Genomic DNA, 15,147 nt, shown 5'->3' on the forward strand with positions numbered 1-15,147 from the left:
TGAAAAGAATGACCACAGTTTGCATGAAGAAATACAAACTGAAATACATATTCCAGTATACTGAAGGCTGGTTGCAAGTGGCAAGAACTTAATCCTTACAATGTATTTTTTAGGCTTGACACATGACCCTTTTTGGGTAAGGACATGCCAGCTGATGCAGTTATGTATGTAGTGCACAATGGTCTATGCTGTAGGTGGAATGAAAGACCATTGCATGTATATGGGAAGTTAGCTTGGCGTTGGTCAAGTTGTGTAATACGGCTTTGGGTATATAAGAACTGATTTGACAGGTGAGAGATGTTATATGGGATGTTATATGCGTATGTCAGGCTGGCTGTTTCTCCTGTATCTTTCACTGGTGTCAGTATAATAATGACAACTATGCCATGGAGCAGAGCGTCTTGAGAACCACATGGGCAAACCAATAACAGTTTAACCCAATGACTATTGAATGTTTTGGGGATTTTTTCAGTGAGTGAGTAAGTTAATCTTTAAGCCACTTTTAGCAATATTCCAGTAATATCACAGCAGGGGACATCAGAAATGGGCTTTCTGTGACGAGATAATGGGAGTGATCAGCACATCTTTTAAATTAAAGAGGAACTGCTGCTTTCTATGAAAATTATATTCATTCAGAAACTAAGCATTAGTCTAGTGCCAAGATACCTGTGCATGTTGGTAACTAAATAAATTGGGATGGTAGGGGGGTTGGTTGGTTGGTTGGTTGGTTGGTTGGTTAACTCAGCATCATTGTACATCCTAGAAGACTCCTGATATCAACCACATGGCCAATTTTTACTCATCATTACAACAAGCACCTGATAGGAACATGTGACTGAGCATGGCTTCGTGCCGCTTTTTGCAATATTCCATCAATATCATGGATGGGCACCAGAAGTGAGCTTTACCCCTTGTGGTACCCATATGGAGAATCGAATCAAAGTCTTCTGTGTGATGAGTGAACACTTTACCCACAAGGCTACCCCACCACTCCTGACAGAAACAAGAAGTGAGTGAGTGAGTTTAGTTTTACGCCGCACTCAGCAATGTTCTAGCTATATGGCAGTGGTCTCTATATAATCGATTCCGGACCAGACAATCCAGTGATCAACAACATGAGCATCAATCTACACAATTGGGAACCGATGACAAGTGTCATCCAAGTCAGCGAGTCTGACCACCCAATCCCATTAGTCGCCTCTTACGACAAGCTAGTTTAGTTGCCTTTTATGGCAAGCATGGGATGCTGAAGGCCCATTCTACCCCGGGTAGACCTTCACAGGTCAGAAACAATAAGGACACACAGAACATATTAACATCACTTAACACTATGGAATATTATTCTTGCACTGAGCAGGTTAAAAGCATATTTGTGAAATTACCCCACTAAGATGTCCAGGTCGTATGATCATTTCATTCAGGGCAGACGCAATAACAGACGGGAACAATCAAATCTCTCCCAATCTGCATACAACCTGTCTATCTATCCCCTCACACACAAATACGATCATAATTACAGGACAAATTAATTCCATATGAGGAGAAATTAAACAAATAGACGGATTACAAAGTGAAAATCACAATCATTTCATTCAATGTTCTCTGTTCTGTTCACCAAAATGTACTTATTCACCCTGGGCCCAAAAAAACCTTTGGATACGCGAATAAGTAATGAATATTGTGATAATCAGTTTACGATGATATTTAATTGAAAGCAAACACACATATGGTCAGCATTGGAATCATTAAACACGTGTTGTACATATTTTCTGCAGTTTTCACATAGCATGGTTTTGCTTTTGCCATATTTTTCTCTTTGGAAGGCATATTTGAAGTTATGTTTTCATCATGCAGAACAAGAGAACAGCTGATGAACTTTACAGCTGCAGAACAATATACATACATCTGTACTAGAACAATTATATACTGAGTGAAATCAAACCAGGTGACTCACACACAGGCCCATGTCAACACAAAATATACAGCTATCTGGGTCTCACTGTAGTATTTTATCATTAATAAACAGCATTTAAAACTATGGCCGTTACAAAGCATTAAAGTGTCAGTGGATTGCAATTGTTGAGTCTCCAATACCAAATATTTGATGGGCGAAATGAAAAACAACTAATAAATGGATAGTCAGTGTGACTATCAATAATTTAAAAATTGATTTCGCTGATAAACATGCAGTGTAATATACAGAAAAAGCCAGATTTCTTCCTGTTGATTTGACTTATCAGCCCCTGTTGCCTCTAAACAAACTAGATCTGGGCTTCAATTTTTTTATCAGTTATTAAAAGAGACTGAAACTACTTCAGCGTGTATTTATTTCATGTGGACAATGCATTCATCTGGAAAAAGACTTTTCAGATGAGACAATTCATGGAGAGACAAAACTATTGCAATAGTATTGCAACAGTTGGTCATAATAGACTATCGCTATCACAATAGTTGTTTCCCCCCTCAATAGTCACCCCTACTTTAATTCATGTTTAGTAACACTTGATGTGATTCTGTATCATCTTGTTTCTTCCTCTTGTATCACATCAGTCAACTCTTTAGAAGTTACATTATTATGTACCTGCTTCATGAAATGACAAGCTACCATATCAGCATGTTGTGTACAACAATGTTACATTTTATGTAATGATATAATACTGTATATCCATGTTGTTTACTTAAGATTAGAAGTCAAACCCTGGAAACCCATGTATCTCTACTGCTTTCTTCTGTAACTTATATATATCTCTACTGCTGTCTTCTGTAACCCATGTATCTCTACTGCTGTCTTCTGTAACTTATATATATCACTACTGCTTTCTTCTGTAACTCATGTATCTCTACTGCTGTCTTCTGTAACTTATATATATCACTACTGCTGTCTTCTGTAACTCATGTATCTCTACTGCTTTCTTCTGTAACTTATATATCACTACTGCTGTCTTCTGTAACTCATGTATCACTACTGCTGTCTTCTGTAACTTATGTATCACTACCGCTGTCTTCTGTAACTTATGTATCACTACCGCTGTCTTCTGTAACTTATGTATCACTACCGCTGTCTTCTGTAACTTATGTATCACTACTGCTGTTTTCTGTAACATATATATATATATCACTACTGCTGTCTTCTGTAACTTATGTATCACTACCGCTGTCTTCTGTAACTTATGTATCACTACTGCTGTCTTCTGTAACATATATATCACTACTGCTGTCTTCTGTAACTTATATATATCACTACTGCTTTCTTCTGTAACTCATGTATCTCTACTGCTTTCTTCTGTAACTTATATATCACTACTGCTGTCTTCTGTACCTTACATATATCTGTCTTCTGTAACTTATATATCACTACCGCTGTCTTCTGTAACTTATGTATCACTACCGCTGTCTTCTGTAACTTATGTATCACTACCGCTGTCTTCTGTAACTTATGTATCACTACCGCTGTCTTCTGTAACTTATGTATCACTACCGCTGTCTTCTGTAACTTATGTATCACTACCGCTGTCTTCTGTAACTTATGTATCACTACCGCTGTCTTCTGTAACTTATGTATCACTACCGCTGTTTTCTGTAACATATATATATATATCACTACTGCTGTCTTCTGTAACTTATGTATCACTACCGCTGTCTTCTGTAACTTATGTATCACTACCGCTGTCTTCTGTAACTTATGTATCACTACCGCTGTCTTCTGTAACTTATGTATCACTACTGCTGTTTTCTGTAACATATATATATATATCACTACTGCTGTCTTCTGTAACTTATGTATCACTACCGCTGTCTTCTGTAACTTATGTATCACTACTGCTGTCTTCTGTAACATATATATCACTACTGCTGTCTTCTGTAACTTATATATATCACTACTGCTGTCTTCTGTAACTTATATATATCACTACTGCTGTCTTCTGTAACTTATATATATAACTACTGCTTTCTTCTGTAACTCATGTATCTCTACTGCTGTCTTCTGTAACTTATGTATCACTACCGCTGTCTTCTGTAACTTATGTATCACTACCGCTGTCTTCTGTAACTTATGTATCACTACTGCTGTTTTCTGTAACATATATATATATATCACTACTGCTGTCTTCTGTAACTTATGTATCACTACTGCTTTCTTCTGCAACTTATATATATCACTACTGCTGTCTTCTGTAACTTATATATATCACTACTGCTGTCTTCTGTAACTCATGTATCTCTACTGCTTTCTTCTGTAACTTATATATCACTACTGCTGTCTTCTGTAACTCATGTATCTCTACTGCTGTCTTCTGTAACTTATATATAACTACCGCTTTCTTCTGTAACTTATATATATCACTACTGCTGTCTTCTGTAACTTATATCACTACTGCTTTCTTCTGTAACTCATGTATCTCTACTGCTTTCTTCTGTAACTTATATATCACTACTGCTGTCTTCTGTAACTCATGTATCTCTACTGCTTTCTTCTGTAACTTATATATCACTACCGCTTTCTTCTGTAACTTATATATATCACTACTGCTGTCTTCTGTAACTCATGTATCTCTACTGCTGTCTTCTGTAACTGATATATATCACTACTGCTGTCTTCTGTAACATATATATCACTACTGCTGTCTTCTGTAACTTATATATATCACTACTGCTGTCTTCTGTAACTTATATATATCACTACTGCTTTCTTCTGTAACTCATGTATCTCTACTGCTTTCTTCTGTAACTTATATATCACTACTGCTGTCTTCTGTACCTTACATATATCTGTCTTCTGTAACTTATATATCACTACCGCTGTCTTCTGTAACTTATGTATCACTACCGCTGTCTTCTGTAACTTATGTATCACTACCGCTGTCTTCTGTAACTTATGTATCACTACCGCTGTCTTCTGTAACTTATGTATCACTACCGCTGTCTTCTGTAACTTATGTATCACTACCGCTGTCTTCTGTAACTTATGTATCACTACCGCTGTCTTCTGTAACTTATGTATCACTACCGCTGTCTTCTGTAACTTATGTATCACTACCGCTGTTTTCTGTAACATATATATATATATCACTACTGCTGTCTTCTGTAACTTATGTATCACTACCGCTGTCTTCTGTAACTTATGTATCACTACCGCTGTCTTCTGTAACTTATGTATCACTACCGCTGTCTTCTGTAACTTATGTATCACTACTGCTGTTTTCTGTAACATATATATATATATCACTACTGCTGTCTTCTGTAACTTATGTATCACTACCGCTGTCTTCTGTAACTTATGTATCACTACTGCTGTCTTCTGTAACATATATATATATATATATCACTACTGCTGTCTTCTGTAACTTATGTATCACTACCGCTGTCTTCTGTAATAAGATACCGGATACCTTGTTGTTTACTGAACATTAGGAACGCAACCCACTGTAACTATGAATCGATACAGCTGTCTCCTGTAATAAAATACTGTATATCTATGCTGTTTACTCAACATTAGGAAAGCAAACCCTGGTAACTGTTGTGTTTATGAAAATGTATCAGTGAATTTCACTTTAAGCAAAAAAGTAAACCAAATAAAGTGAAATTAACATTGTGAATCCTTACAATTCTACCATGCCAACTGAACATTTGAATCTCATATTTTATTCAACTTAGGTGAAAAGTTGTTTAAGAAACGATAACAATTTCAAACTGCTATTACTGGTTTTCATTACAAGGGGGTAAGTGCAGTAGCTGGAACACTGAATCAAATGCACATGCAGTACATGATGAGCGTTAACTGAGACCAACCCTACTTGTTGTCGGTGTTTCATTTAATAAGCACAACCCCTTGTGATACAAACAAAGTGCTTTGAAATTATAATCGTTTGTTAAGCAACTTTGTTCGTAAGTTCAATAATATTCTGAGATTTAAGTGTTCAGTTGGCAAGGTAAAATTATGAAGATTCGCAGTCTTAATTTCATTTTATTTGATTTACTTTTCGCTAAAAGTTAAATTTGTCAGTACGTTTTCACAGCAAACAATAATCTATCACAACAACTGACTATGTAAAAATGTACCTTATGAGCATGTTGTGTACTGAACACTGGGAACACAAGCCGTTGCAAAACTTATGTACCACAACAAGAAGCATATCTGAGGACAAAAACTGAATAAGCTGCAGGCTGTTATGTAGCAGGGTGAATGCAAATCTAACAATTACCTCATTATCAGTGTTTAAATACAACATGACTAGGGACACTTTTGATACATTTTTAGCTAAAACTGACAATGGAATTTAGACTACAACGCCAAAACACCATCATCACAGAGGATTCCATCTGCAAACCATTTGGAGCTATTTTCAAACACGAGCAACTTTTCTGCGTAGTAGTCAAAGACATAAATCTACTTGTATGAAAGTGAAGCAGTTTTGTCAAACATGCACTCCGCATGTAGGCAAATTATTTTGTGATGGCCAACAGCCTACATCGATCCCAAAGCCAGACAGGTATTTCCTACGGGACTGCTGATTTCCTTAAACCTTCGTCGGGCAGGAAATTCTTTTCCATACAACAACACGACAACAATAATGTGATGTTCGTTTTTTTATTTGCCGCTATGGGTTGTTGGATGGGTGGCCAACTACATCATGCTGTGGTTTGAACATGTACAGGATATTAACGCCTCCATGTTAGACTATCGCCCATCATATCCACTGCTTAAAATAAGGACTCTATAGGTGGCAAAAGAAGTAAGCGAACATTTGATTCCTCCAGATTCTCTAACTTCTTTTGAGCAGTATATTATGTGTTGATCAAATTTATGGGGGTCGTACACTGAGGAATGAAAATACTTAAACCTTTGGACTGTTTTTGTGGTTTATTTTTTCAAAATGGTTATCATAATTAAACAAAAAGTACATTGATTCAGACTCCTAAATATTCATCAAGAAGTTACAAAACATCCATGATTTAGTAATGCAGATATTGTGCAGTCAGTGGAGCTTTGGAGGGATGAGCCGAGGTTTAGGGTGCAGTTAGTGTAGTTTTAGTGATGACTTGAGTGGAGCTTTAGGGTGGAGTTTAGGAAAGGCTTGAATGGAGCTTTAAGGTGAAGTGAGTGGAGTTTTAGGGAAGGCTTGAATGGAGCTTTAGGGTGAAATGAGTGGAGTTTTAGGGAAGGCTTGAGTGGACCTTTAGGGTGAAGTGAGTGGAGTTTTAGGGAAGGCTTGAATGTAGCTTTTGGGTTAAGTGAGTGGAGTTTTAGGGAAGGCTTGAGTGGAGCTTTAGGGTGGAGTGGAGTTTTAGGGAAGGCTTGAATGGAGCTTTAGGGTGAAGTGAGTGGAGTTTTAAGGAGGGCTTGAATGGAGCTTTAGGGTGAAGTGAGTTGAGGTTTAAGGAAGGCTTGAGTGGATTTTTAGGGTGAAGTGAGTTGAGGTTTAAGGAAGGCTTGAGTGGAGCTTTAGGGTGAAGTGAGTTGAGGTTTAAGGAAGGCTTGAGTGGAGCTTTAGGGTGAAGTGAGTGGAGTTTTAAGGAGGACTTGAATGGAGCTTTAGGGTGAAGTGAGTTGAGGTTTAAGGAAGGCTTGAATGGAGCTTTAGGGTGGAGTGAGTGGAGTTTTAGGGAGGGCTTGAGTGGAGCTTTAGGGTGAAGCGAGTGGAGTTTTAGGAAAGACTTGAGTGGAGCTTTAGGGTGAAGTGAGTGGAGTTTTAGGGAACACTTGAGTAAAAGCTTTAGGGTGAAGTGAGTTGAGGTTTAGGGAAGACTTGAATGGAGCTTTAGGGTGAAGTGAGTGGAGTTTTAAGGAGGGCTTGAATGGAGCTTTAGGGTGAAGTGAGTGGAGTTTTAGGGAAGGCTTGAATGGAGCTCTAGGGTGAAGTGAGTGGAGTTTTAGGGAAGGCTTGAGTGGAGCTTTAGGGTGAAGAGAGTGGAGTTTTAGGGAAGGCCTGAGTGGAGCTTTAGGGTGAAGTGAGTGGAGTTTTAGGGAAGGCTTGAATGGAGCTTTAGGGTGAAGTGAGTGGAGTTTTAGGGAAGGCCTGAGTGGAGCTGTAGGTGGAGCGAGTGGAAGGCTTGAATGTAGCTTTAGTGTAGAGTGAGTGGAGCTCAAGGGACAAATGTGAGAGCTTTCAGGTGGAATGAGTGGAGGTTTAGGATGGAGTGAGAGGTGCTTTAAGGTCGTATAAGTGGAGCTTTATGGTGGAGTGAGTGGAGCTTTAGGATGGTGTGAATGGTGCTTTAGGGTTGAGTAAGTGGTGCTTCATGGTGGTGTGAATGAAGCTTTAGGATGGAGTGAGTGGTGCTTTAGGGTAGTGTGAGTGAAGCTTTACGGTGGTGTGAGTGGTGCCGTAGGGTGGAGTAAGTGGTGCTTTAGGGTGGCATGAATAAGTGTTAGTTAACATGCTCAGATGCAGCTAACAAAATCACCAAACCACCACACAGTTGACCCTTGAATCAATATGTATTCAAAATTGCGAATTTTTTTTAATACTCAAATTTGCCTCACACACAAGTCAGTCCAACACATAAATAATGAATTCAGCACCATTAATATGATGTGTGTAACACTATTTTTCTTGCTGCAAATATCTGCATATGCAGTGCTCATGCTGAGGATATCGTATGCACCCAAGACATGCCTGAGATACTTCCGTCGAATACCAAGTGTATTTATGATGTATGAAAAAGATGACTGCTTCCCGTCCTTTTCCTTACAAATGCAGTTTCCATGCAGTCAAATAGGACAAAGAGTGAGTAAGAATGGTTCATGCCACTGTTAGCAAAATTCAAACAATATAACAGTAGGGGACACCAGAAATAGGCTTTACACAATGTGCTCATGTGGGAAATCGAGTGGATGCTTTAAGCACTGGGCTACTCCACCGTCCCAACCTTGAAGAAAACCCATGAGGAAATGTGTCAGCCTGCACCCCGTTCCTCAAAGCAACTGTAGTGCTACAACAGTTGTAACTCCCATACTTAAACATAGACTTACGACTGTCGTAGCACTACGACCACCTTGCAGAACGCGAACGCGACCCTGGAGCAAACATTTCGCTCAAGTGAGAGAGTAACTTGAGTTTTATTCTAACTTTAACAACATTACATTCAACACATGTTAATGGACACAAGCATATTGAGACTTTGAATAATGGGAATACCCAATAATATCATAAATCTTGGAAAATACAGGGGGACTGATGTCTACGAGATGGATGCAAAAGTATTTGTCTCTAATCCCATCATAAACTTCCAAGTTTTAATGACCCACTGACTTTCACAAGATCTAAAGACTAATTCCATGCAAAAAAAGACCCGTGAAGATCCAGGGTAGAATAAGTCTTCAGCAACCCATGTTTGCTACAAAAGGCGATTAACAGGATCGGGTGGTCAGATTCGCTGACATGGTTGACAGCAGGTTACTGGTTCACAGTTGCGCAAATCGATGCTCATGTTGTTGATCACTGGATTATCGGGTCCAGACTCGATTATTTACAGACCACTGCCATATAGTTGGAATTTTGTTGAAAGCGGCGTAAAAATTAACTCACTCACTCATGCAAAATTAAGTTAAAAATTTCATTATACTGCACAAAATAAATTTTGTGTTCAATATACATTAACTGATGAAATTTCAATTTAAGGGATATATTCGATTAGGAGCAAAGTTTAGGGACAATGGGTTCTGGACAAACCAGTATTTAAATATTTTACTGGCATAATTTTAAGACAGGGCCAGGGCCCCTAAAAAAGGCTAGTGGTTTAACAAACCAGTATTTAACTATTTCAGTGGCAGAATTTTTAGACAGTGCCTGAACCCCAAAAAGGGCTAGTGGATTGACAAACCAGGCACAATTTGAAAACAGGGTCTGGACCCCTAAAAAAAGGCTAGAGGTTTGAGCAGGCACTTCTCATTACCCCAGTGTTGAGCTGTGCCTGATGTGGAAGTTATGTAAAGCTTGCCAGCAAGCCAGGCAGGATTGTTCTAAATTGTCCAGCAATGGCGACCACCTGGACAGGACTTCCCTACAACAACCTGTTGATGTTCTGCCACTACTTGCCGTACTGCAGATCATATCCTCATCATGTTGATGTACTTACTGGAGGATTTATCTGAGACAAAAGTCAAACGGTTCTTGACGTGTGCGAAACTGTGGCTAAAAGCAACCTCCCAGCATCCAAAATAGAACTTTCATAACAAATTCTTTCATAAAAAATTAAACAATGGTTAACACACCCATCTATCACCATCTTTAAGTCATGACGGCCAGTTTTGTGATCTACCCTGTTTCAGAATAGATGGTTGGTACTTGAAAACAAAATTCCTGATAAAGATCATGAGTGCATAACCTTCAAGAAACTTTTAAAGGGTTAATTTACCGAGGATATTTGGAAAAGTAAATCTATAAATTCTTCATAATAAAATGAACAAAGTTCTATGCTTTTCACCACACTAAGCAATATGGTATTGTGCCATTGATCAGACTCAAATCCAAGTCTGGTTACATCTTAAACAATGTACTAGCAAGGCTAAATAATGCAAGTATTCCAGGTAGGTGTGCTAAGTCAGAATCACTGAAAGCAGATAAAATCCCTTCCACAAGTAATATCTGAACATACCTCCTGTGTCCAAACCAGCTTTGATGAGTTCATCTTTGACCGTCTGCTCCAACTGCTGTTTCTGCTCATCTGGCACATCCACCCCATCCTTGACTGCATCACCTGTCTTCACTCTGGTCACCCGCACCTTCACCCGGTCATCGTCTGCTACATCCCCCTTTGTGCCTGGACTGTCTGAAACACAAGCCAATGTGGTCACGACACGAACTAACATTTAGTCACTGTGATAAGTCTACCTCACAGTACCTGAACCACCCTATTTTTCATTCAACCAAGCCCGTCCAGCAATATAAAAGCTGTAAATTAAGGTGGTCTAGACTCTCCTCAGCTCTGATTCATCTTGTTAGCATGGGCTCCTTTTCAGTCTACACTGAGTTGTTCTAATCTAAACTGTATTTATTCAGACACTAAGTATTAGTCTATTTCAGTGGTGTCTGGGTTGAAAATGTCACAGAAATTAACCAAGATCTCTACTTGTTCAACTGGTGACATAATAAATAATCTTCAGGGTACATGTTCCGATAAATCTCCACAAGTACCCTGAATGCATCAACAGCAACCCAATAATTGTATTAACTCCCTTTGCTGGCTTTGTAACCAATATATGTCTATGCTGGGAAGTTGAGCGTACCAATCACAAAGCCGCTATCGGAACTCACTATCACTTCTTCTACCTTTCCAGTTGAAAACAGCAACACAACTGTTGCCCAGACAGACTGAAGGAGGTAGAAGAAGTTCATCCATATATATTTTTTTATGTTTATTTTTTTTGTCAACTTGTCTGTATGATTTTTTCCTTAAATCTGAGTTTGTGGCTGCAACCATTATCTTTGTTGACAATGGCAAGCTTAGATGTAACAGTGTATCTTACTGGCTACTTTGAGAAGGTGTAACCAGTAGTGCCTCCACTGGGAATCGAATCCTGGCCTTCAGCCCAATAGGCAGACACTTTATCACTGCACTAATGCATATTGTCTACTCTGCACAATGACCCAACCCTTGAGATTTTTCCCTACACCATCCCATCTTTGAAAACAAACAAAACAATATGAACTTATGAAATAAGAACTCTATACAGAGATACAAATCTTATCACAGACATATTATGAGGACATGTAATGTATCACAGCTTAGTCCTGTATTCATCACACACCTTAGTGAGTGAGTGAGTGAGTGAGTGAGTGAGTGAGTGAGTGAGTGAGTGAGTTTGGTTCTACGCCACTTTCAGCAATATTCCAGCGATATCACGTCGGGGGACACCAGAAAATGGGCCTCACACATTGTACCCATGTGGGGAATCGAACCCGGGTCTTCGGCATGATGAGCGAATGCTTTAACCACTAGGCTACCCCACTGCCCCACACACCTTTGAGATACTAGGACTGTTAAATGAAGATCCACACATCTGGTCACTATGACAATACAATTAACATGCCTAGCCCCCCTTTGTCCTTGTTTGACTTGTTTTGTTTCCTGCTATTACCTGGAGTCAACAAATGGGCAACTATCTGGTGAACTGAAATGATGTTTTGTATTATACTGAACAGCAAAAGAAATGGAACTGATTTTTTGCATCAAGTTTTTAAATATATTGACCATAATAAATAAAAAAAATAAATATTGGTATTTTTATGATTGATATTTCATCAGTGTCAATGAATAAATCAGTTTCAAAATTTATATATATCCTTAACTATTTTTGCCCAGTATAGACGGCATAAACATAATGCTTACTTTTATGAGATTTCATTTTTTTTAAACTTTCATTTCTTTTGCTGTCCAGCCCAGGTTCACAAAAAATAATCTGAGGAAACTTGTCAAAGTCCATAAGAATGCTTCACCTGGTTCATTTTATGCATTTCAAAAACGACTTTTGTTTCAATGCTCATAAAACAAACCTTCCAATTAGCAAAGATTTTTCCCGTCTGCTGTTTTGAAGGCCACATCAAGGTCACATCATGGTCATATCAAGCCATTAAGTAATTATTCAAAGAAGTAATTGTTTTATCGGCATGCTTCAAAGAAGGTCAAGCCATTTCCAAACTGATGCTCCTGTCAAACAGAGCCTTTGAATTATGCATTTTTTCCAGAGCCTGGATGAAACATGTTGTCACAGCCCTGAGTTCTGAGGATAAGAAGTAGTATTAATTACTCTGTGTGACACAAGAAGTTCAACAAGATCTACTTCAAGGTCTGTTTATACAAGACAACTGTGCCTGCTGAGATTATACACTCCATCAAACTTCCTGTTTTGGGGCTAAATATAGATGTGGATTCATTTTTGGATCATTGTAGGAGTAAGAAACAAGGAACTCAAGTATGTAAGGCCAGAAAATGTAACAACTGGTTTTCAGGTAATGATTTAAAGTGAGCGGATTGAGTTAACACTGCTTGCAATGTATGCTGCTCAAAAAAAGTTAAGGAGAACAAATTTATTCCATATTATTGAAGTTAAGGTGTCATGGCATATTAACAGCATGAACATAGGAAATTCTCTGGAGTGGAGTGGAGTGGAGTGGACTGGAAAGGAGTTGTAGAGAGCAAAGTGGTATACAGCAGAGTGGAGTGGAACAGTGCAGATTTGAGTAGAACAGAGAGGACTGGGGTGAAGTGGAGCAGTGTAAAGTAGAGTTAAGCTGTAGAATATGGAGTTCTATATTGTTTTAAGCAAGACTGCAAACATGACATGACATAAATTTACTTCAAGACCTCTATAAATATGGAAACAAGGTCTTTAACTTGTCTAATTATTTCTTTCCCACCATCAAAACAAATATGCCAAAATATATATCTTTCAATTCTTTCTTTCCACCTTAATTCCAAACAAGATCTGCACTGGTTCCCAGTGCCATATCAAAGTCACACTTGGACATTGTCCTCAGTTCATTACACGCAAATGTCTTCGATCACAGCTCATATATCAGTCATTGGTTTGTCAATTATTAACCACTAGAATTTAGTGACAAAACAACAAACAAGCCTTGAATCCTTCTTTAAAAGACATTCAGAAACAGGTATGATGAACAGGAACATTATTTTTACGTGATGGATGAAATCTGACCAAGGTTTTGTTTGAAAAAGTAAGCCCACAACAGAGAGACATTGGTGATCTAACTTATGAGCTGACAGAAGATATACTTTAGAGTCTGGGAGTCGGTACCTTGCTTTCCACACTGCCTGCAGTACCTGTCTTGTGAGGACCCACCCACCCATTCACTCACTCACTCACTCTTGAAATAATTCAAAGTCAAGGGCTATTCCCTAGAATATCCCCGGGATCTGGCCAGGTCTGTAGAAAATCCCTGGAATTTAACACAGAAATGCCCGCAAAACTGCCTGTAGAAGTGTACTCAGTAAAATCAGAATCTGGTGAAACAATAGAGTGACATCACTGGAGGTTTATAAGGACAGACAAGTAGCTAGATAAAGGTGTTAGCATCTACACCACAAGAGGTTGCATCCATTGCAACAGAGAAGCTGTCCATCGTTCCTGTAAACCTTGTTTCATTTTAGCAGCACTGGAAACTGACAATATTCCTGAAAACAGCAATTGTCTTTGAACATATCCCCTTAAATCCTGAAACAACAATGACTAACGAACAACGTGATTGCAATCACCTGAAAGAAAAACTGCAATTTTATTCAGTCTGTCGTGCTACCACATGTATGCACCAAAATAATAACATGTGTAATGAAGCTGTTACATTAGTTGTTAAATTTCAAAATACTTTATTTTAAAAACTGTTATCTGCAGCTCTTTCTGTTGTACTAACTTAGCAATTTAAAAAATACATTATCTCAAGAAACATGGTTTGAATCTGCTGATGAAAGGTGAAAACTAACATTGAAAGTGAAATAAAAAATAACGAAAATATTATCCTGCTTGAGAAATGTCATTTTCAAAACACATGCTTGCAATCACACTATTATTGCTCTTTCTCAATAAAAAGAAACGCGAACTTCAAGACATCTGCTTCAATTTCGAACTACGTGCAACAGAGTGAAAATATTGAGACAGCAGCACACCACTTGAACACAACAAATGATGACATCTTACACATGTACTTCAGCAGATGGCGATGACGTGGGTAGACACATCACACACACGTGTGTAAAGTTGCCACAATAACTGTCTACTTATCACAAACACACATATACATCATTAACTAGCTTTGTAGATATGTTGAACATACACAAGGACAAACACATCTGGAAGTCACAAAATGTTCACTGTTTGTGCACAAAAAGAGTAGGATTCCTTCACATCATTGAAACTAGCTGCTGAACAAAACAACAGACGTCATTTTGAGAGGAATTTAGCCTATGTGTATTTTCTTAAAAAGATGTTTGAATTTCAAAAATTGAGGGAAGAGAAATATTTAAATCAGTCCTATGAAAGATACACAACGCGATGCACAAATAATTGTAAAACACTTCCAACTTGAACTTGCTGTCAAAAACTTTGTTTGTTAAATGTTTCAGAAACTTCCAATAAAGATATCACAAACTTAACATCGGCATACAGAAATAGAAGTACGGATCTAATTT

At 38.3% G+C, this 15,147-nt stretch overlaps 1 protein-coding gene across 2 annotated transcripts in view; it reads right to left on the bottom strand.

The window, feature by feature from the left end:
* LOC137298012 (protein OS-9-like) overlaps positions 1 to 15,147 on the bottom strand; it is a 67,037-nt gene that overhangs the window by 19,942 nt on the left and 31,948 nt on the right. For both annotated transcript variants that reach the window (XM_067830040.1, XM_067830039.1), the window contains exon 14: positions 10,600 to 10,773. In XM_067830040.1, the coding sequence (XP_067686141.1) occupies positions 10,600 to 10,773 (174 nt within the window). The remainder of the gene's footprint in view (positions 1 to 10,599; positions 10,774 to 15,147) is intronic.

Source organism: Haliotis asinina, chromosome 10, assembly GCF_037392515.1.
Source record: "Haliotis asinina isolate JCU_RB_2024 chromosome 10, JCU_Hal_asi_v2, whole genome shotgun sequence".
Taxonomy (NCBI): domain Eukaryota; kingdom Metazoa; phylum Mollusca; class Gastropoda; order Lepetellida; family Haliotidae; genus Haliotis; species Haliotis asinina.